We start from the raw sequence: 24749 nt of genomic DNA, 5'->3' as shown, positions 1-24749 counted from the left end.
ATACACATGGTGGCACATGTGTCTGGAGTTTGTTTGCAGTGGCTAGAGGCCCTTTCATGTCCATTTTCTCTCTCTCTCTCTCTCATAAATAAATATAGATATAATTTTTAAATGGTAGCTCTGGTTAGTATGGCATTGTGAGCGATGGGTTTACTGGGGCTGTGGGGATTTTCATATCAGCACTGATAAGATCAGTCCATCTAGGGGAGAGGTATGAATGACTTTTGCTGTGTTGGGAGGAAAGCAGGTAAAGAAATCAGAATCCAGTTCTGTGGGCGGCCTGGATCTTCCTTTACAGAGGAATTCAGTATTTAATCCTGAGGTAGTTAGCAGCAGAGATGGGCTTCTGTCTTTTGTTATTACCCCCGGTCATATAGATACCTTGCCATGATAGTGCCTACCTGTTTTCATTTAGTGGAGGAAGAAACAGAGGATAGAAGTTACACCATTCACAACTCCGCAGCACGTTGATGAGGAGCAAAGTGCCCATGCCCACTAACTGGACGGGCTACAGGCCCTTGCTGACCTTGAACAGTGTAGCATAGATGCCTTCCTTGAGTCTCAGATTGCTCATCCACAACACAGCCTTGTGAGGATGAGGGAGCCTCCCTTCCAAGATAGTCAGGAGCACAAACTACATGGAAACATGAAATACACTCAGAAAAACGCTTAGTACAGACCAAGTGCTCAGCAAGAGGAATGGCAGCCTTAGGATGATTCTGACTTATCAAACCCTGGTACACATAATGATGTGTCAAAAATGTGCTTTTCCCTTCGGTTACTGAACTGGAAAAACAACTATGTAGAGATTCATTTTTAAAATTATCTCGCCTAAGGAAGACAGGAACTGACATTTGTTAGTTGCCAGATGTTTCATGTTTAATTCCATCCCTTGCAAATCTTTCTGTAATGAAAATAGTTACCATTTGTTAGTAAGCTTTTTTATACATGTGCATCTATTCTCATCTTAAAAACTATCAAACAAGGTAACAGTATGACACACCTAAGTTTAAAGGTGTGCAAGCCAAGACTCAGGAAAGACATATGCCATCTCAAGATCCCACAGCCAGTGAACTGAAGACCTAAGACGCGAATTTAGGTCTGTATGACCTCAGAGTCATGGGTAAGATCATTTTCTCTAACCATCTCTCGGATCTCTTGCCACAGAGACCAGGAAATTGGGTTATCTTCTGTCACTGTTCACCCACCACGCCAGCTCAGGTTTTCCATGTGGCTAGACTTGTTTCCAATTAAGAATGTTCTGAGCTACATTCCTAGCCTTATTAGCATGTATTGATCATACATTTTGATGTCATTAGTCAAGTACCTAACATCAATATGAATTCATTATAAGTTTCTTAGGAAAGAAACTTTAAAGGGCTGAAAATCCTTTAGTTGTTTTTTTTTTTTTTTTCTCATATGACCATGCAATCTTTTCCCATTATTCTCACTTTATTATTCTTGGCAACATAGTTTAGGATCTATTGATGTTAGTCTCATAAACTAAATCTATATTATGTCGTATATCATTTGATCATAAAATTTCATTTTTCTTGAAATTTTGACATCTCTGTTCTGCTGGCAAAAAAAAAAAAAGGTCATAAATTTTTTACTAACCTGGTGTGGTGGTGCATGCCTTTAATCCCAGCATTTGTGAGGCTGAGGGAGGAGAATCACTATGAGTTTGAAGCCAGCCTGAAACTAATTCCAAGTCAGCCAGGGCCAGAGAAAAACCCTACCTGAAAAAAAAACAGAACAATAAAAATTTTTTTGAATGTTGTATTGGTTATACAATGCTGGTAAAAAACAAGATATGATTTAAATTTATGATAACTTTGACACTTCTTCCCTCAAAATAAAATGATGAATTTAGAATGATAAATGAGTAATCTATAATATTAATTACAGAATTTTTAGCTGCTTAAGCATTAGGGCAAAGTCTGAGTTCTCAATAGAAAATTGTCAGAAAAAAATACTTATGATTTACAAGACTTTTTAAGAGTTTATTATGTGTTATGTCAGACAAGAGCCCTGAATATGTCCTTAGGATTCACTCCCATATGTTTATTAGGTTATTACTTTGTTCATTATTCATGCCATTAGACTTTAAAAAGTGGCAGAGCCTGTAATAAAGGGAAATATGATATATTCATTTCCATTTCCAGTTTTGGTCAGTTTGCAAGATTTGTATATAAACTTTCTTGTTGGACTATACAAAAAGGGGGCTTCTAAAACAAGTTTTTTGAAAATCAAAACAACGAGTAATGGGTAAGAACAGGGCTTCGATACTCATGTTCATAAGCAGCCTTGGCCTTGACTCGGGGTCTTGGGAGGCGGTGTCCCTCTCCTCTGTCAGCATAAGCAAACACTTCAGCTCTGTGCTCAGAAGCCCTCCTACCTCACTGCGGGAGAACCAGCCAGGATTACAGAGTGGTAACACCTAAAGACATATCTTTGCTCCTCAAATTGCTTGCTGGGATCTTGGGAGAGCATATAGTCTCGCAGAACCTGTGCCTGGGGTCCGTGCTGTCTCCTGGGGAAACATGAACATACCACCCCAGATAGGACAACAAAGCATAGCTCCACCCAGAAGCTGCTTAGTAAACCAGTGGCTTTATTAGAATTACCTAGAGGGCCTTAGATAAGGAATTGGCTACTTAAGGGGGCATGGGTGACAAAGTCAATTTAAGCACCGAAAAGCCCACGCCAGCATGAGCAACAAGTCACAAATCTGCATCTGTGGAGCTTTCCTCCTAACTTGCAGGCAGAGGTCTCCTCTCCCCCAGCAATGTTCCCTAGTCATCTCTCCTCGGGGGCTATGCCTTGTGAATTGTATAAATTATTTTTCTAAATATTTTATTTCTGTATTAATTTGAGAGACGGGGGAGGTGGGGAATGGGCTTACCAGGGCCTCGAGCCAGCCATTGCAAATGAATTCCAGACACAGGTGCCACCTTCTGCATCTGGCTTGATGTAGGTACTAGGAAATCGAACCAGGGTCCTTTGTCTTTGCCAACAAGTGCCTTAACCGCTGAGCCATCTCTCCAGCCCTTATGGAACTCCTGTATGAGTTTCATGAACCTTCTCCCTTCTCTCCACTAGACAATGTTTCAATGCAAAGGAAATAGTGACACAGAGACTTCCATAGCTAGAGAAGAAGTACAGTCTGTGTTCACCTAGTCAGGTAGTTTTGAAGTCCATATGATTGTTTTTATTTTTGAGATCATATATATATATATATATATATATATATATATATATATAGAGAGAGAGAGAGAGAGAGAGAGAGAGAGAGAGAGAGATTATATATATAATATATATATATATATATATATATATATATATATATATATATATATATAATATATAGATAGATGGATAGAGAGAGAGAGAGAGAGAATAAGCCCATCAGGGCTTCTAGCCACTGCAAACAAACTCTAGACACATGTACCACCAAGGGCATCTGGCTATGTGGGTTCTGGGGAATCGAACCTAGGTCTTAGGCTTCACAGGCAAGCACCTTAACCACGAAGCCACCTCTCTAGCCCTGAAGTTTGTTCTTTGTTGTTGTTGTTGTTGTTGTTGTTGTTTTCACAACCTCTGACTAAGCTGCCCTACCAAGCCCACCATAGCCTGACCTTTAGGCTAGAGCATTTACCTTCGTAGCAGACTTGACAGGCATTAAGATTTATAACCTGTAACATCATTAACACAAAGAAATTGCCTAATTAAACTTTGGTTTCACGTGAAATGCATTTCAATAGGCTGGAGTGATGTTCAAAAGCTTTGAGACGTTGGGAGCACCGGTATTTAAAGCACCACTTCATGGAACCCTATGACGAAAGAACAGATTTTTTCAAAAAGGGACTCAAGTCTCCCAGGGTGTGAGGAAGCACAGGCATCTGCAGGGAGAGAGTGTCTGCTGCACTGAGGGGTCGCAGCTTTGGTCTCAGAAGGCAGAATGGTCACGGGGAGGGTACCAGGTGGAATGTCTGCCCTTCATCCTTCTGAACATTCTCTTGTGGACCATAGGCATCATTCACAGGTCCAGCCCTTGAGTAAAGAAGCCTAGCCAGTGCCTACATCCAAGATACAGGTTAGTGTAAGGTCTTGAAAGTTTTACACTTTAAATATGATGCCCACTGGAAGCATCACAGGGCTGGGGATACCCGCTAAGTGGAGCGGGCACCACACTGCGTGTAGGTTCAGTGCGCATTGCTTTCCCCTCAGCCTAACCGCGCATCTCCACCCTTCTCTCTGTTACCTTTGCTTAGCACTCTAGGCCACTCCACTTCTTGACAAGATTCTAGAAACAGAAGCTCGAGGTATGGAAACTTGCTAAGTGAAGGGACTTTTCTGAAGCTGCTACTTGAAGGCAGTGAGAAAAGCTCAGCTCACTTTCAACAGCGTGCTCAGGACTGATGATGCCTTCCGCTGCCTTGGAAGTACAGAGGCTTCTTGAAAAGTCATCATTGAAAAGAAAAGAAATCCCTGTGAATCGCAATGAATGTGACCTAAAATAAAATGGAATAGATGCTTAGGATTCAAAAATGAAAGATGTGCTTGAGGTTATAAAGACAATAAGTGATCTCTCCTATCCTCATTGAAAAAGGCCGGGAGATGTGCCTGCGAAACAGGCACCTGCGCAGTGTGAACAATGAGAGCGAGGAGGTGACCCCCGGCCCCAGACTGCTTGTTAAGTTTTAGTCAAGAACACAAGAAACACACATGGAGGAGGAGTGTTTGTAGAAGGTTTAGAAGAGTACACTAAAGCCGAACATTTACTGAAAGACCCTCTGCAGATCAGGCATGATTTACGCAAATTATAAGCATCGAATAATATGTGCACTGCAGAACAGGTGGACATCAGGAATTAAATTACACGCTTTATGAATGAAACAAAGACGGGGTGAATGATACACACAGCTCACCCAGGTCATATTTAGTGAAACCAGGGTTTAAATCCATCTGAATTCATATCTATCATTGTATCAGTGTGCAGACCTCCTGCCATCTGGCTTCAAAGGTGGGATAAAATCTGGGGTTCCAGAGGGTCAGACAAGTTTTCATGGTGAGAGGTGCTTTGGAGGTAGGCCTCAAAGATAGATGAAGGGTTTGGGAAAAGATACATCAGGACCCAGAGACAACGAAAGGACAGGACGGCAGTGTGGACGGTGCTTACGAGTAAGACGGTGTCACTTCTAGTCATGCTTCTGCTCTTCTGCCAATGGGGCCTTGTGTTAGATCCACACAGCTCTCAAAGATGATATCATCGGGCTGGAGAGATGGCTTAGCGGTTAAGCGCTTGCCTGTGAAGCCTAAGGACCCCAGTTCGAGGCTCGGTTCCCCAGGTCCCACGTTAGCCAGATGCACAAGGGGGCGCACGCGTCTGGAGTTCGTTTGCAGAGGCTGGAAGCCCTGGCGCGCCCATTCTCTCTCTCTCCCTCTATCTGTCTTTCTCTCTGTGTCTGTCGCTCTCAAATAAATAAATAAATTATATCATCATAATAATAAATTTTTCCTATTATACTACGTTATTGGAACTATTCAGTGAGATAGCATGTAAAACATATGTACATTTTTTTCCTGGCATTTTACTTCCATATTTTAAGTTGAATTGTGTGTGTTTATGTATGTGTGTGAATGTGTCAGCTTTGAAGAGAAGGCGTGTTAAGTGGAGTAACGGCAGATGATGGGAAGATTCCAGTCACGTCCTGGGGGATCCTGACTGTGGAATTATCCAATTAGCAGTGGGGAGCCACTGAAGGTTGCAAGTGAGAGAATGAGTGAGAAGTGTTGTGAACACACTTTGTGAGGAAACTCAATCTGGCTAGAGCACTCCTGTGCCATTTAATTTAGGGGCGAAAGAACCGACACAGTTGGGAAGCTATTTTCGCAGCAGAAAGGAAGCGATGGATATGGAAAATGTGAATTTTTTCTATATAATTCATTTATTCATTCACTCAAAAATACTCAGATATTCATTGAGCACAGTCTGTTACAAAGTGCTGTTCTGGGCATTGCACACCAGTGAATAAAATGGAATCCTTATCTTCATGGACTTTATATTCTAGATTAAGTACTATTTTTATATAAAAGCACAGAGATTCAAAAAAGTAACAGAGAGAAACATAGAGGAAGGAGAAAGGCATTTTAAAAGTGGGCCCTGTGATGCTTTCCCGAGTCCAGCCCATCCTGTTCCTCTCTGCTTACCCTAACCTTGGTACATCTTACCCTGCTTCAAAGAGAATCTGTAACATCTTTTCACTGAGGTTTAGACAATGCGCTCACCTCCCAAGTGTATCCAAAGCAAGTCATGATCTTTTTTTCTTTTCCTTCCACGTCTGGATCTGATATCCCCAAAGGCACAGTTTTCACACAGTTCTTGCCAGAATGATTTTCTTCATCCAAGTAGCTCACCCACCTCCTGAGGTGATGCTACAGCCTTGCTCTTCCTGGGACAAGCCTTCAGCTGTCCCTTTGGATACCACCTGAGACTTCATCGCCCCTCTCAGGTCATGCTTCACACACCTTATTCTTAACTAGTTAATAACTGGATAAGAACGGGTTCCTGTAGATGTTAGGAAAGGTCTGTATACTCGTTCTCCTGCCTCGGGCTTTTATCAAAGCTACAGCGCACAGAATAGGAATGTCATAACATGATTCATGAGCCTGCTTAACGCCCCATAAAAATCATTTTAATTAGGGGCTATTGTCTGTTTTTCATTTTAAAAATGAACAATCTTCAACCTGTAAGCAGTTGGTTTATCACTACAGGTGTTATAAAGAGTAAAAGACATGCTATATTTTTTTTTTCCGAAATGACAAGTATTTATCAAACACCAAGGAAGGTGGAAATTATTAGTGATGAAAATGAACTTGGAAGCACGGGAATATGCTCTGTGTGCAGTCGCATTATCTAACGAGATGTAAACATGTGCACCTACAACAGTCAGCACTTTCTGGCACTCCTGGCACTTAGAAAGTCCTTTACCACTGAGTGGAATATTTTCCTCTGTTCCTATCAGCCCTGTGAATGGTCTCTTCTACAGATTAAAAAAAAAAAAAATCAGATAGTCAAAACTCCACACTGCAGTGTACTGAATGGTGATTTCAGCATTCAGTCTTCGACCTTTAGACACCACCATAGTAAAGAAATAAATTCTAAGCTTTACATTACAAACGTTGGGCGTCTCAGAACTCTGTAGATGGGAGGGAGGCGATGTGAGTCGCAATGATCAGCACTGATGTAATTGAATAGGTCTGCTTATGACTGGTCTACAACTTTAACCTCTGACCTTTTTAAAATATATTTGTATTTTTATTTCTTTATTTGAGAGAGGGAAAGACAGAGACAGGGAGAAAGACAGAGAGAGAATGGGTGTGCCAGGGCTTCCAGCCACTGCAAAGGAACTCCAGATGCGTCTGCCACCTTATGCAATCTGGCTTACTTGGGTAATGGGGAGTCAAACTGAGGTCCTTTGGCTTTGCAGGCAAGCACCCTAACCAGTAAGCCATCTCTCCGGCTCACCTCTGTCCTTTTTTAAACCTCAGTAACATAGTTGAAAAAAAAAAATTAAACGTTTGGGTCTCAGTGCAGTAACAAATGCATTGTTGAAAATTAGCAATCATCTTTACTTGGAGTCAGTCATGCCTAAATGGCTCCTGTCATCCTGTTGCACATTCTCTTGACTCCATAATGTTGTTTTCCTCACCTTGAAGCTATTGACACCAATTCATTTTGCCTTGACATTGGCATTAACAGGGAAATGGCTTTGCTTCAACCTGACATTATAAAATCACCTCCCAAGACTTGGTTTGACATTGTCAGGAGGTGGTAAAGGTGACAGCCAGGCCAGAGCAGACAAGAGTGAATAACAGTGATTCCCAGAGAAAAAAAAAAATCATTAAGAAAAGTCACTGTTGTGCGATTTCAGTAGCTATTTTTCATACTTAAATCTCCCTGCTGCTTAAAAAATCCTAAGAGGACTTACACCATAGTTAGAAAACTCCTGCCACGTGTATATGGGAAAAATTAAGTCTTTGAAGAACTATTTGACTATAACTTGACAAACAGGAACCTCAAATTATATTTTAGCTTTACAAAGTGCTAAAAGGCATTCAAATTCTATCTTTAAAACCTAACACACTCACATTGGAATTAATGACACAATTATCTCCTCTCAGACACAGAAACACATTTCTAGATGCGAGATGAAGGCCGGTGTTATTGCCCTTTCTCCTAGCCTGCATATGGGGTGTTGTAGAGGTTTGTCCTCAGCATAGTATAGGGCTGCATAGATAACCTTTCCCCATTCCCAAATTGTTCCAAAGAATTTCGAATTTTCATGCTTGTATCCTCCGATGACCCCATAATGGTCCCTCACCTCCCTGCAACCCACACCTGGGACAGTTCCACCTGGACTTTCCCAGAGCCTGGGTTGCAAATTTAACTAATCACCTTCCTGATTAAGAAAAATAAAAGTTGCTGAGTTCTTGCAGGGCGTTAGGAGCACCTCTTTATTATACTGAGAGAATTGTTAAGTAATATGAAGGTGTTTTCACCTTCATATTACTTACAATGCTCTCAGCATAATAAGAACTAATTTAAGTTGCTAAATGAAAATTGAAAGGAATGCTTGCGCCTTCCAATCACTCCTGCCCACCCTTCCATTCCCCAGGTGTATTCTGTATCTCTGAAGGAAGGAACCGTAACGCCTGCCCCCACTTTGTTCTTGTGAACATTTTCTCTCAATAGTAAATGCATGGGAGGGCTGGAAAGATGAGTTTAGCAGTTAAGGCATTAGCCTACAAAGCCAAAGGACTCAGGTTCAATTCCCCAGGACCCACATAAGACAGCTGCACAAGGTGCCACATGCATCTGGAGTTCATTTGCAGTGGCTGAATGCCCTGTCATGCCCTTCTCTCTCTCTCTCTCTCTCTCTCTCTCTCCCTCTCTCTCTCTCTCTCTCAAATAAATAAAAGTAAAAATGAAAATGAAAATGCATGGGAAGCTCTAACAGATAATGGTATTTAGCCTGAGTTGAAGAGGACACACATATGAGCAATGTTCCTAGATTCCTCTTTATTTCCCTACCAAATTTTCACCCTCCCTTCAAAGCAACACCGGCTAACTTGCCTTCTCACTCTTATCAGACAGATCTGTCAACGACTCAGCCATGGCTAAAATCAAGTCAAGGAAAAATTCCCTTCACGGCCTGCTCTCCCAACCTATCAGCTTTCCGTACATACGTTTCCATCTCTATTAGCTCTGCTGTATCCATGCATTCCTTAGGCTATGAAATGTTTGGTAAAAATCCACTGTCTAGGACCCTTGATGAGTACGGTATTGTGTAGGAAATTGTTTCTTTCCAAGACATGTTTTAGATATTTGAGATAATCATTAGCTTTTTTTTAGAAACACATACTCAGGGGCTGGAGAGATGGCTCAGCAATTACGGCACTTGCCTGCAAAGCCTAACAATCCAAGTTAGTGTCCCCAACACGCACACAAAGCCAGATGCACATGGTGGCACATGTGTGTGGAGTTCATTTGCAGTAGCTAGAGGCTTTGGTGCTCCCATTCTTTCTCTCTCTCTCTCTCTCTCTCTCTCTCTATTTCTATCTCCCTCCCTCTGTCCCTCCCTCTCTTTCCCTCAAATAAATAAATACAATACTTAAAAAAATACATAATGATATCACAAATACTGAGAGGTAACACTCAGTTCTAAAATGAACTTATTTTAATTACCTCAGTTTAAAAGATACCTTTATTTTATTTTTAAAAAATCCAGTAAATTTCATGGTGGCTCGCACCTTCAATCCCAGCACTTGGGAGGCAGGAGCAGGGAGATCGCTGTGAGTTCAAGGCCACCCTGAGACTACATCGTGAATTCCAGGTCAGCCTAGGCTAGAGCAAGACCCTGTCTCAAAAAAAAAAAAAAAAAAAAACCCAGTAAATTATTTTCCTACTATATACAATCATAAAACTATTTTAGACAATTTGGAAAGACAAAACTTAAATTGATAATATCAACTCCACTCTTACTAGCCAGAGTTAAACACTAGTCCTATTTTGGTCACAGATTATTCCAAGAATTTTTTGCTAAGGCGTTGATGATACAAGGTCTATGTAGAGATGGATATATGCATGCCCTTTGGGGGCTCAAAGTGGACAAACATTTTGCATCTGCTGTTCTCCTGCATAATGACATGGACATGGGAAGGGTGACTTATTTCTTGATGCATGGTGCCTTTGAGTGTGAGTGTGCCTGCCAGGATCACCATCTTTCATCTGAGCCATGAGTAGAAGCTACACCTTCTTATTAAAGTACACAAGGGGCTGGAGAGATGGCTTAGCGGTTAAGTGCTTGCCTGTGAAGCCTAAGGACCCTGGTTCAAGGCTCCATTTCCCAGGACCCACATTAGCCAGATGCACAAGGAGTCACATGCGTCTGGAGTTTGTTTGCAGTGGCTGGAGGTCCTGGTGTGCCCATTCTCTCTCTGTCTCTGTCTCTGTCTCTCTCTCTCCCTCTTCTTCTCTGTCTGTCACTCTCAAATAAATAAATAAAAATAGACAAAATAAAAGTACACAAGCACCTTTTCTGATAACCAAGGGAAATATCTGTGATATCTCAGACTGTTTTTATCACTGTCCTTCCTATTCTATGTCTGAAGGTATGACCTAAATAGGATTTCAATATGTCATTAATGATCAATTTGAGAAAGGTTCTCTGTCTCTAGCACATTGTAGGAGTCTCCAGGACTCTTTCTTCTTTTTAAATTTCTTTTGAGGCAAGCCCAAGAAAACTGGCTTTTTTTTTTTTATGCTAGAGGGCAAGAGCTATAGAGAGAGACTTGGTGCCCCAGGGCCTCCAGCCGCGTAATCGAACTCCGGATGCACGCGCCCCCACGTGCACACGGGCGACCTTGCATGCTAGCAACACTGTGCATCTGGCTTACGTGGGATCTGGAGAGCCAAGCAAGAGTCCCGAGGCTTTGAAGACAAGCACCTTAACTGCTCGGCCATCTCTCTAGCCCCGATGAATTCTTTCTTAACATCAACAGGGGCCTTTGCAGTTTGTAAAGCCAAAACACTTCAGGGTGCTTGGACAGTACCTCTTTCCCCTGCCTTAGAGTCACATGTCACCGCTTTCTTGCCTCCTGGGATGCTGCCGACTGTAGCTCATCAATGAGGCTTTTCTGTATCATGTTGTAAGCAATGCTTCCTGTGTTTGGAGCACAGAAAGCACCATTCCTACAACGTGTGCCTTGCTATTTGGTTAAAAAGAGTGGACATGGCTGCTCCCTGGGGTTAGAACCTGCTGCCCGTGAGTAAGGAGACACCCTGACCACTCAGCCCACAGCTTCTACGCAGCCCCTTCAGCCTTGCTCTTTGGGTTCTTTTCACTGAAATCAAGCAGGCTTGATGCTGTTGCGTGCAGGCCATGCTACCAGGACTGCAGTTCCTGAAGGACACAAACAAGAGCCAGGAGCCTAGACTAGGAGCAAGCTATCAAGGGTATTGCTACACCGTGGCTCCCAGGTTTCAGTACATCACCTGCATCTGCCCCGGCCTCTCCCTACCTTCGACATTACAAAAGATGAGCTATGGAATAGCGGAAGCAGACGGATGGTCCTCCTGTCAGCCCCTCCTTGCTCCTCTGGAGACACAGCTCACCTGTGTATGCTTACTGACACAGGACAGTACACATTGACTGAGCATACTAACGACACCTCTGAGAAAATGGGCACTGCCACTCAAAGATTACACACAATTGAGTGTAAATGTTTATAAGAACCGCATGCTTTGACCCCAAGCTCTCTCAAGATTCATAACCACAGAACATACACAGATGCCACCCTCAAGGGAGGGCATTTGCCTTCTTTCTTGCCTCCAGTTTCTTGGATTGGATGGGTAGTGACAAATTCGTTATCCTGGCATAAATAGGAATTGGCACCTCAAAGTCCACCCCCAGCTTCTTACATTAAGAAGCAATGAAGAAAAACCTTAATATTAACAAACTGCTCAGGCTGTATTTGTGAGGTTTTTATGTTTATTTTTTTATTCATTTATTTGACAGCAACAGACAGACAAAGAGAGAAAAGGCAGATAGAGAGAGAACGGGTGTGCCACAGTCTCCAGCCACTGCAAACGAACTCCAGATGCAAGCGCCACCTTGTGCATCTGGCTTATGTGGGTCCTGGGGAATTGAACCTTGAACTGGGGTCCTTAGGTTTCAAAGGCAAGTGCTTAACAGCTCAGCCATCCCTCCAGCTCCTGTGGTTGTGTTTTGCCAGAACACTCTCACATACTCATCTCAAGGCACTCAACGCAAGGTGTGTAAACAGGATGAGTGCTGTTATCTTGATTTGAGGAGCAAGTAAGGAGAGCTACCATGAGATCCAGTGATTTCTCCAAGTTTACCTAACATGTTGACCACAGAGATGGGACTGTCATATGGAGTATTTTCCCCTCTTTCCATATGGCCTCCCTAAGAGAAAACCCTATCCTGTTCACTGAGTCACCAGATCAGACTAACAGACAAATAAGCCAAATGAAAACAGTCACAGTAACCCTCAACATGATATTACAAATTCTAGCAGTCATCACATCCAAAAAAGAAAGCTAGGAAAGGCGTGGTGGTGCACACCTTTAATCCCAGCACTAGGAAGGCAGAGGTAGGAGGATCGCCATGAGTTTGAGGCCACCCTGAGACTACATAGTGAATTCAAGGTCAGCCTGGGCTAGAGTAAGACCTTACTTTGGCAAACTAATAATAATAATAATAATAATAATAATAATAATAATTAAAAAAAGAGAAAAGAAAGAAAGAAAGCCAGCCAGACTGGAGAGATAGCTTAGCCATTAAGTCACTCACCTGCAAGGCCAAAGGACCCCGGTTCAATTCTCTAGGACCCATGTAAGCCAGATGCACAAAGTGGTGCATAAGTCTACAGTTCGTTTGCAGTGGCTGGAGGCCCTGGTCCACACGTTTTCTCGCTCTCTAACAAATAAATAAAAAAGAAAAGTAGTTTCCTCTGTCACGTCAAATAAAAAAAATATTACAAATAAAACTCAAGAGAATTTAGACATTCCAACTCCACACCTTTTCCCTAACATTGTGGTTGTCACCCAGTGGAAAACCACACACAAGGTAGCAAGGTTGGCCCGTCCCATCCCTATATGTCAGTCAGTAGAACAGTGTCTGGTTAGATGATGGATGGATGCATCTTAGCTACTGAACAGTTCCATAATAAAACTCACGCCTCACAGTGAACTTGTGACTAGTAAGAACTAGACCTCAGTATTCAAGGTCCCTAACCTGTTTAGCTTTTTGTTCCATACATCTCTCGTCATCACATGTGAGAAGAAGAAAGAGAACATAGATGGCTTATCTAGGACTCCTACCAAAAGTCTATCAGATTGCAGTCTATAAAGTTTCTTCTGTACCCCAGGATCTGACTTGCGTGTTCCATTTCTCTCTCTCACCTCTCACAACTTAGTAGAGCAGCTGTAAATGCTGTATAAATGGGTCATAGTCACAGCTCTTCGACTCCCTGCTGCCAATTCTCAAATGCCTAAATCAGACCTGAGTGTAGCACATACTTTTGTTATCGCCCTGTTTGGTGGAGGTTATTCATGCTTCGACATTTCTTTGCAAAGGATGGGAACAATTTGGAACCTCTCTCCCTCCGAGATCCTGGGCTTGTTTCAGGTGGCAAAGGCACGGCGCCTTTATTAATACAGCCATCAAGGAGAGCTGTCATGGCAACACATCACCTCGATTCCTTGAAGTGCAGGAGACAAAGCCAAAAAGAGAAACTTTCAAGTCTATAAATATAGGCCCAGCATCGCTCAAGCATAGCGGCTCAATGACAGGGCCAGCCTAAACGTATAGCTTTGAACCAAACACAAACAGGGTGAAAGCAAGCTTCTCTTTGCTAACGCTATGGATCACTGTGCCCATATGGGAATAAGTGGCCCTTTGGGCTGCTACAGAAAAAGAAAGAACAAAAAGAACAGAGCAAGTAGCATCTCTGAGTCCCGGGTGGTGACCTATTTGAGCATATGGGTCCTGTCTCCAGACCTGCTGTTCCATACCTTCCAGAAAAGACTGATATTGGAGAAAGAAAACAAAATTTCAAAATTCACATTTCGAAAACATACGGTATCTTGGTAAGGGCAAATGAGTGTGATAACCAAGACCTTCGCTCCCTCCTTCTCCCTCCCCGCACACACCAGAAATAATTGAGAATATGAATAATTTAGTGGCATCCCCTTGACTCTGCATCCAAGGAACCAGAAAAACAAACAGAAGTAATGGAGGAGAAACTGTGCTCATTCCTGTTGTTTCTCACTGTGAAATTCTGAGTATTTGTATAAATCATGACAGTTGTGAGAGCTTGTTTATCTGCTAGTGTGGCTTGCTCACCAAAGCTTTGATCAGAGCAATTATAACACCTTGCTGACTGCAGCCTTTCCACAAGATTCCATGCTGCATCCTCTGGCTACACAACTTTGTTTCAGACATGATAATCTCCGCTGCCAAAGCGCACAGGTTACCTTGAGTACCCTATGTGAACACTTCATAATACTGTAACATCAGGTTACACACTGCATGGTCTTATATTGGACACACTATAAATAACTTATTCTTACCATTACTATAAGGAAAAATAGCAAAAACAGAACCTTGTAGAAAATAGAGAAACAATAACCAAAGGTTCATTAGCTTTTATTATAACTAAATCATATTTTACTATAAGAAAAGGACTTATGGCTATCAATTAAGCATTTGCATCCAACACTGGATCAAGTGTTATATAGGGGACTTAAAAATGAACCTTCTTAGCTGGGTAGGGTGGTGCACATCTTTAATCCCAGCACTGTGGAGGCAGAGATAGGAGGATCACTGTGCGTTTGAGACCACCCTGAGAATGTAGAGTGAACTCCAGGTCAATCTGGGCTTGAGTAAGACCCTGCATCGAAAAACCAATAAACGAAAAAAAAAAAAAAAAGGAAGAAAATGAACCTTCTTATTTACTAAGATCCAATTATTTTATTATACTCTAAGAAACAATAAAGAATCTAGATAATATTAAAATACATGTGTGGGTGGAGAGGTGGTTTCGCACTTAAGGCACTTCCCTGAAAAGCCTTCATGCAGAAATCTCCAGGTCCCACATAAGCCAGATGCACAGTGATACAAATGCACAAAGCAACACACGTGCACAAGGGGGCGCACACGTCTGGACTTTATTTCCAGTGGCGGAAGGCCCTGGCATGCCTATTGGCCCCCGCCCCCGCTCTCTCTCTCTCTCTCTCTTTCTCTTTTATTCTGTCTCTCTAATAAAATAAAATAAATATGTTACAAATTGTTTTCAGCTTGAAGCCAATCCATACATGAAGAAACACACCAAATACAGTTAAGACTGAAAGTTGCATGTTGGGTGAAAATTCTCAGATGTCCCCTTTTGGTATAAACCTGCACAGTAGAGGATAGAGTCAGCATTGTGGATGGATGTTCATCATTATTCCAGTTCTACCAGTGAGTGGAGGATGCATGGAACCTTGATTAAAATGTATCCTGAAGCTCAGCGCAGTCATGCATATAATGCCTTAAAAAAATCTATATTTATGCCTTAGTCCATGTCATGTTGTCATCAGAATGTCACAGAGTAGTTATGGGCTCAAATTATGAAGGCTGGAAAGCCCCAGTGGCTGGTGAGATTGGTCCTTCTTGCTTCATCATAAAATGCTGGGAGGCGTCACATGATGGAGAGAGAAAGAGCGAGATGAATGAGCCTATTCTCATTCATATATTGACATTGGTTTGTTCATGAGAATACTTCTTAAAGGTCACACTTGCTAATAATGTTACAGTGGCAACTAAACATCACCATAGATTTTGGAAAAGCCAAAAGCATTCAAACCACAGCAGTTTCCTATACACAGGAAGTAAAAAATATAAATGACAATATAAATCAGGCATGATAGTGCATGCCTTTAATCCCAGCACTATGGAGGCAGAGGGAGTTCAAGGCCACCCCTAAGACTATGTAGTGAATTCTAGGTCAGCCTGGGTTAGAGCAAGACCTTCCTTGAAAAAAGAAAAAGAAAGAAAGAAAGAAAGAAAGAAAGAAAGAAAGAAAGAAAGAAAGAAAGAAAGAAAGAAAGAAAGGAAAGGAAAGATAATGTAGATGTCAGCATATTTGTGGTTCTCAGCCTAAACCTTTGACATTTCTGATTTTACTGTCTTTGTGAGAATCTGGAAGTCCATTAGAACACACTGGAATACTCTAGAAGATGTACCATTAACTGCCGTGATTAGAGAACTTCACCCTGCCGCTGTGTAGCGTACAGAAGTAGAGCAGTTCGTACACCTGGTGTGCGGTCTACGGAGTGTGTGCAGAGCACTCACGCCACGCTCCTTGCAGCGGCAAAGCTCACCTCACCTTGAACGTGGCTCGTGTGCAGCGTGACAGGCGCAGTATCCTGCGTGTCTCAAAACTGCCTCTTTCCATGTGAAGAACAGTAACCTGTGAATCGGGAGATCTGGTCTGTCCTTCTAGGTCTAGATCGATATCAGTTTGCCCTTGTTGATCTTGTCTAGGTGGTTTGTAAGCTCTCGTATCTATTGGACAAAAGAGAACAAATTACATGAGAAAAATGCCTTTAGCCCCTCTTGTCACTCGTGATGGGTAGGGTTGAAGGGTCTACTCTAGAGCTAAGTGTTCTGCATTTCAGTCTACTCTGAGATTTAAGTTGGAGTTACTGTGATCTCCCATGGCTCTGCTCCTGAAAACTCACTGCCATTCTGAGCTAGAACTGAAAAGCCCCCTTTCTGTTCTTTCTCCCAGTTTACATCAAGAACTTAGTTGCTGTAACCACTCCTTGACCCAGGGCATTCTTAGTTTTTCCTTTAACATTAATTTATTTTAGTAGGATTTTCGTTGTTGTTGTTCGCTGCAGGACACTTAGCAGTACCCCTCACCTCTTCCCACTAGGGCCCAGAAGCACACCATCCCTACCCAGTTATAAGAATCATAAAATATCTCCAGACGTTGTCTAATGTCCTCTGGGAGTTAAAATTACCCACATATTGTGTGCTCTTCCTATATCCTGACATTCAAAGAACTCTATGAAGTGATTTTTTTTTCTTACATATTTCTAATGCTTTTTTGTAAGAATTTTAAAATCTTTTCTGGTTGATTCAATTTTAAGTAGTGTTGTAGTCAGCTTCATGTTACCGTCCAAAAACATCTAACCAAGAGCAGGTTGTGGGGGAAAGGGGTTCATTTTGGCTTCCACGCTTGAGGGGAAGCTCCATGATGGCAGAGGAAAATGATGGCCTGAGCAGAAGGTGGGCATCACCTCCCGGCCCACATCAGATGGACAAAAGCAGCAGGAGAGTGTGCCAAACACCATCAATGGGAAGCTAGTTATAAGATCCATAAGGCTGTCTCCAACGATGATACTCTCCAATGTTCTAGACGCAATCCTCATTTTGTATTTATTCTGCCTCCTCTCACCATGTGGCCCTCTCTGTCATTAGCTTTATAACAATGACCTTCATCACCCACATTTCACATCTGTTTCTCCATAACTGACTATCTGCTGAGTTAGTTTTATTAAGAACAAAGCACCTATAGAAGACTCCTCAAAGTCAATGGGTCCCACAAAACGAAGCTCATTTTCTTTTCTGACCAAATTGTTTTCCCTAGCTCCTTTTCTTAGCAAGTATCTTATGATGTATCTACATGCATTTTGAAGGTGACTTTAGGATCTCCTTTATGTATTTCCCTCCTTTCTTTCCTCATTTATCTACCATAACTCCAGCCTGGCTTGCTCATGTGTCTGCTCATCTCACCTCAAACCCATCATATTTTTTCTCACTTGATAATCAGACCTGGCTCATATTTATTTGAGAGCTTCCTATTGTCCATAACCTAAGCCCTGTGGTGTGCACAAAAAGCTTTCACAACCAGAATACCCAGCAGGCCGGCCTCCATTGTTCCCCTTGCCCATCCAGCACTCCAGCCCCAGCCGGTCCATCATTTTCCCTTGTGCCTGTGTACATCTCTGGCCACAGTGCAGTCAGAAAACCAAAACCATGCTAGGTATTTTGACAGAGAAAGTTTTTATTAAAAAGGGATAGGAAAATAGACATTTGAGTATTTAAAACGAGAATACAACATTGAAGTTACTCCTGGAAGTAAATGTCCTCACAAGTGATAGCTACCCACTCTGGAACTGACAAATTACAGGAATAAATGAGGTTTTCAAAAATGAAACTATAGGTGAGAAACCTCATATACCTGAGACCGGCACCTCTGAACATGGATAATGCCTGGCTACTGTCTGAAGCAGCCCCTTGGATCTGGAGTTCAAACCTAAGAAAGGGATGCTACTGAGAAAGAGCTAAAAAGGAGCCTTCAAGGTTCAGTGAAAGCTGTTTCCCAGTAAAGCTGAGCAAGGGATGAAGGGCTATTGCCAGGATGATCCTGTTGGGAAGGGTCAACAAACAGGAACATGGAAATGTCTCCATCCCATCTTCATTCTCTGGTCCCTCTGGTGCCCTCATTGATGGACACTTGCAGCGTCCTGGTTTCAGTATCAAAAGGGTGGTGGATTTAGAGATCGGGGGCAATAAACATCACCATATATTTGCATCTCCTTGCTCTTCCTCAGACATCACTCTATCATCTACCGTCATCCATCTGGGGTACACCTTTGTGAGAAGACAACTTCTGTCATCTTCCCTCATCCTCTGCGAGATAATTATTTCCACCACCACTTGGGATCCCTTAGCAGCTCGCAAATACTTCCTTTGTATTCTTTTAAAACTGTGCCTTCATATCTCTGATTGCGTTCATTTCTCTTCCGCCAAATTGTGAGCCTCTTTATGAAGGGGAGAGCTACGACCACCGTAGGATTCAAGATGCCTGGCATGAGACATAGTGGCTGAGCTGGGTGGAACTCATAAGATGTTTTACTGAAACTGATACTAGACAAATTTATGGCATTTATTTTATCCCCCTAAATAAATTTTAACTACACATACATAGAGCTCATGCTTAGTATTTGTTTTATTTTTTTTTTTCCGAGGCATTTTGTACAAGTGCTGAAGAAGAGGTCAGTGATGCTAACCCACCTAGTATGTTCATTAACCAACATAATACTGGTAAAAAAAAAAAAAAACTACATAAAATGGAGTATGAGTTTATAAACATCAAGTAAGACCTACAGTTGGTTTTAAATATAATTGCAGCATGTGATTCCAACTGCTAGGTCACACTGTGTACATGGTAAGCTTCTGTATCTATTAAACTTATTAGGACTAACCCAAGACCCCAGCTGGAATGTTTTGTTATAAATTCTAAAATAACAGAATATATGCTAGGCCATATGTATGTATGTAGTTCCCCAGTACATGAAATAATTGACCCTAAGCTACATCTGTCCCTTGTATGTTTATTAAATTTCTCACAGGCATCAAATTCAACTAGCAGCTCATTTACATGTAGGAAAGTATTGAATTTTAACTTAATCACCAGCTTCCCAGAAAAAAATCCTCTGTCCAAGAACTGATTTACATTCAGGACCAAGAAGAAAAGAAATCATTTTTGCTGAAAGAGAAAAATAAAAGAAAAAAGAAAGAAAGAAGGGAAAGATATTTAATTAACTATTGATTTCTTCTCAATTAGTCAAGGCAAGCAATATTGATATTGATGGAACAGATATTTTTCTACCTCTAGTGACCCAGCGAAAGAAAATACCCCACTCAGTAATCTGCTACCTAGAACAAGAAATGGCTGAGAATCCTTAACTTTAGGAAACAGTTGAGTTTCTTTTTATTTTTCTCCAACACCCCCCTTTTAAAAAAATGTACTTTATTTATTTGAGAAAGAGGCAGAGGAGGAGCGAGAGGAAGAGAGGAAAGAGAGAGTGGGCACATTCCAGAGGGCACCAGCCACTGCATATGAATTCCAGATGCATGTGCCCCCTTGTGCATCTGGCTTATGTGGGTCCTGGAGAGTCGAACCAGGATCCTTTGGCTTTGCAGGCAATGCCTTAACCACTAAGCAATCTCTCCAGCCCCTCCAACCCCCTTCTTTTCTTCTTCTTCTTCTTTACTTTTTGGTTTTTCAAAGTAGGGACTCGCTCTCCAGTTGAGTTTCTTTATCCCATGATGCCCTGACTAAATAGATATTTCTTAAAGTGTAAGCAGTACAAAATCATGAAAGCCTATGTGTGCTTTTCATATTAACAACAACCAAAAGCAAACAATTAAAAAAAAAAAACTTCAAATTTTGTCCGTGTGACAAATCACTTGGTAACTTTGCTTCAAAGCTACATATCTTGGCATGTTTCACCATAAAATACTGCAATTTGGGTTTAACATTTTTTATATCTAAGCCACCCAATAGCTTTTAAACCCATGAATCATTGCTTTGTATATCAGCACTTTGAGTCTGGAGTATGTCAAATTATATATATGTGGGGGGGGTGTCACTGGCTTAATTAAGGTCACCAATAGAATGATGAGAAAAGTTGACAAATTTATTATAGGGAACTTTGTTATTTAGCTCTGTGTGATCTTTCCTCTACACAAGAGCTTTGATATGTCTGTGTGTGAAGTTGATGTGACTCTAGAACAGGGTAATGAACAAGACAAACATTCTCTGTTGAGAGATGACCTGGAGGGTGAAGATGATTTTTGGAAAGTAGTTTGTAAAGCTGGAGAGATGACTTAGAGGTTCAGGTGCTTGCCTGCGAAGCCAAAGAACCCAGGTTCAATTCCCTAGGACCCACAGAAACCAGGTGCACAAGGGGGGCACACTCATGTGGAGTTGGTTTGCAGTGGCTGGAGGCCCTGGTACGCCTGTTCTCTCCTCTCTTCCTCCCTTCCTCCCTCTCTCTCTCTCTCTCTCCCCCTGCCTATTTCTCTGTCTTAGGTAAGTAAATAAATATAAATAAAATTAAACAAAGTAATTTGTATTTTACAGAATATAGAGTGCACTACAAGTGTGTGTGTGTGTGTGTGTGTGTGTGTGTGTGTACGCAGACGCTTGTGCGCCCACGCTCATGTGTAATTCTTATGAACTCGCTCCTGAAATCTGACCAGGACAATTTTTAAATGAAAAAGAAAAAAGTTAGAGTTTATTCAAAGCCTCCTTTTTCTGCTCTGTCCCCACCCCTGTCCAGAGTGGTCTCTGTGTTAAGTGTGTCAGCAGCATATGTTGCTGGAAAGTGTTTGCTTTTTCACGTGCCTGTTACGTTACTTTCCCTGGGTTCTATTTAACGCTCTGCTTAATCAGTGAAACCTTGATTATCTAAAAGAGTAAGAGACATGAAATTAACTAGGATAACCAGAATTTTGAAGACACGAGAAATTATTATAGGTGAAGGCTCCGTGGCAGAGGCCGCATGAATTTCAGTCTCCAACTGCTGTGTGATTTTTTTCAAACTGATTCTATTAGTTGATGAATGTAATGGAATTTTTGGTAATCAGGGTTTCACCACTGCATATATTACTGTTCCAAAAAATCAGGGTGACCTTGGGCTCTACGTCCCATATTTACAAGGCAATAAAACTCCTGATAGGCTGTCAGGGACAAATGCTCTTCCTCACACTGCTGCCATGAAACCAGCTTTTTCCCTCTTCCCATCTGGCTGTCGCCTGCCTGGAGCATGCAATGTCCCCGGAGTCCCAAACCTTTCTTCTCCCGCTTTCCTGGTGGGCCCTGTCTGCATGCACAGAGTTATTGATGGAACAAGGGCAGGAAGAATGGCCCTGCCCTTAGAGGTTCTTGGTCATTTTGGCAACAGTGCTTTGCATTTTAAACAGCACTCACGTGGCTTCGAAGCTTCTTGTACCAAACAGGCGCTTGTCCTTAAAAAAAAAAAGAAAGAAAAGAAAAGAAAGAAAGAAAAGAAAAGAAAAACAGGTTACAACAGATCCGGGCTCCTGGAACTGAACTTCCATGATGCAAGGATTACTTATTTCCTATTCGATAGTCAGAAATGGAAACTATCCAAGATTGCAGGGAGGGCGGTGGTGGTGGTGGGGGGGATCTATCTAAGAAAGACTAATGTGATTGGGGGGGCGGGGGGAACAGCTGCCAACTACATTTGTTTGTACATCCGTCCCAGGCTTAGCTCGAGGAGGAAAAGAACGGGGTGGGGACGCTGAAGCCCTGATGTACGCTATGAACGTAAATTGATTCTGCTTCTCCCCCCTGGCTCCGCAGCGAACGTGTGCGACAACGAGCTCCTGCACTGTCAGAACGGAGGGACGTGCCACAACAACGCGCGCTGCCTGTGCCCCGCCGCCTACACGGGCATCCTGTGCGAGAAGCCGCGCTGCCAGGAGGCCGGCGGCTGCGCCTCGGGCGCGGGCCAGCGGGCGCCCCCGCGCGGCTGCCCTGCGCTACTGCTGCTGCCGCCGCTGGTGCTGATGCTGCTGATGCTGCTGCCGCCGCCGCCCGCGCCGCTGGGCACCGCGCGCCCCCGGCTGTTCTAGAGCCTCCGCCCCGAGCAGCCGCCGCGACCTGCGGAGAAGTCTGCGATGCGGGGGAGGAAGCAAACGGCGCGCAAGCAAGCCTTGGCTTCTAAAACACACCACACACACACACACACACACACACACACACACACTCCAACACCGTGTACAAGAGAGGAAGGCCTAACTGAACTAAGCCATATCTATCAGACCCGGACGGGCACATCGGAGTCAAGACTGATAACGTTATCACTGGCGAATCGTCGCTGCAACAGTTGATTGCCCATCAGAAAAGGCTGGTCGCAGCTCTCCCCCACCACCATCCCTCTCCCCCTCCCCAACCACACACACCCCCCCCCACATGGATAGAAAAAAAAAAAAAGCCTGCAAACATTCGCAACTCTAGAGAAGGGGCTCCCTAGTACCGCTCTGCCCCAGTGTGTGGACCAACCAAATAGAAGCAGTCTTTGCTGTCAAGTGCATCGTGGATATAAGGAAACCTGTTACAAGCTGCCATATTGGCTTGCTTCAGTCCTCCTACTTCCTTCCAAACTGTGCTTTAGTGAACGTTGCTCTGTAACCCTTGTTGGTTGAAAGATTTCTTTGTCTGATGATAGTGGAACACATGTGTTAACAGCCCCAAAAAGCGCAAGCCAGTCATACCCTGTATATCTTAGCAGCACTGTATTCCCCAGTGCTCACACCCACGTTACAAGTGACTAGAGGGGGAAAAAATGTGTATCTATCCTTTTGTATTCAAATGAAGTTATTTTTCTTGAAATACTGTAATATGTAGATTTTTTGTATTATTGCCAATTTGTGTTACCAGACAATCTGTGTTCATGTAGCTGGTTCGAATCAGCAAAGACTGACATCTTATTTTGTCCATCATTCTGTTTTTTGTTTCATTGTGCAGAGATTTCTCTGTAAGGGCAACGGACAGGCTGGCATCAAAGAATTATCAGTTTACATATATGACAAGTGTAATAAGATTCCACCAAAGGACATTCTAAATGTTTTCTTGTTGCTTTAACACTGGAAGATTAAAGAATAAAAATTCCTGCATAAACGATTTCAGGAACTTGTATCGCAATTTCTTGAGATGAAAGAAGCAACCACCCAGCCATTTCACACTCACTTTACTGATTTCTGTGGACTGAACACATCCAGCTGACGAATTTAGTGCCCAGGAAGATGAATTGATGTTCACTAGCTTGGACAACTTCTGAAAAAATATGAGACTATTTCCACTTGGGAAAAATTATAACAGCAAAAAAATAAATAAATAAAAGAGAGAAAATCCAAGTTGATTGCCAAGATTATGCCAATGCCTGTTGGCAGAGGACTGAAAGACTTTTATTTTGAAGGCGTGCTATTTTCACAGATTGATGGCGATCTCCTAACTCTAGGGATGCTGATGGATGTATCTTTCCAAATCCAGTGTTTACATGGAGTATCCTAAGAGGCCACCTGGGGAACCAGGACAGCAGCAGGGAAATTGAGTGATTAGCAATTTGACTTTGAATATATTCAGACTTAAGTATTTAAATGAATTATCAAAATATACAACAGCAGCAAGTAGACATAGCTGCTGTTCCTGAAAATAAAGTTTGTTTCAAGTACCGCCCAAGGTGTAATAGATTCTTGCTTCTGCCTTTTATGAGGCCGATTTCTGTACAAGACAGCAAGGGAGGCGGTGGGCGGGGGGGCAAACACTGCCAAGTTTGCCAGGGGCTTACGCAGCGCGTATTCCATTCCTAGCACACTGCTGTTCTACTGGTTACGAATATGTCATCAGCAACATCTGGAATCGGATACAATGATGTGCCCGAGTCAGAATTTAAGGATAACAAAGTCCCCCGTGACTTCAAGGAACAACAGCCTCTGACAGCGTAAGGTCAAAAGCCTGGTTCCAGGCTGGCTTGTACCCTCTGCAGCCAGTATTACCTGAAAGAGGGGTGGGTGGTAGGGGAGACTTCCGGTAAATAACCCCAGTCCAGACTAGATGAAGGAACAGTGTGTCTTCTTGGTTATTTTCTCAGAAAAGCCAATTCAAAGAAAGCAATAAGAAGCCAACAGGTAATGCCTGCTCCACCCACCACCCCACATCTCAGTTGATTGACTGTTTGTTACTCAAACCAACAGCCTCTTTTGATAAAAGAAATAGGGACAGATGAAAAATAAATCAGAGCTTTGGCTTAGTGCCAGAGTGGCCAATCAGAAATGTGGGATTTGAATTAG

The 24749-nt window shown here is 42.5% G+C and overlaps 1 protein-coding gene across 1 annotated transcript in view; it reads left to right on the top strand.

The window, feature by feature from the left end:
* The window catches only part of Ntng1 (netrin G1), a 380197-nt gene extending 357668 nt beyond the window's left edge, over window positions 1–22529 (top strand). The window contains exon 10 of the mRNA XM_045137990.1: window positions 22258–22529. Coding sequence (XP_044993925.1) covers window positions 22258–22529 — 272 coding nt within the window. The remainder of the gene's footprint in view (window positions 1–22257) is intronic.
* Window positions 22530–24749: the final 2220 nt, after the last annotated feature.

The sequence above is a fragment of the Jaculus jaculus genome, chromosome 19 (genome assembly GCF_020740685.1).
Source record: "Jaculus jaculus isolate mJacJac1 chromosome 19, mJacJac1.mat.Y.cur, whole genome shotgun sequence".
Classification (NCBI taxonomy): domain Eukaryota; kingdom Metazoa; phylum Chordata; class Mammalia; order Rodentia; family Dipodidae; genus Jaculus; species Jaculus jaculus.
The sequence above is the reverse complement of the archived record's forward strand: the minus strand, read 5'-3'. Positions and strand labels throughout refer to the sequence as shown.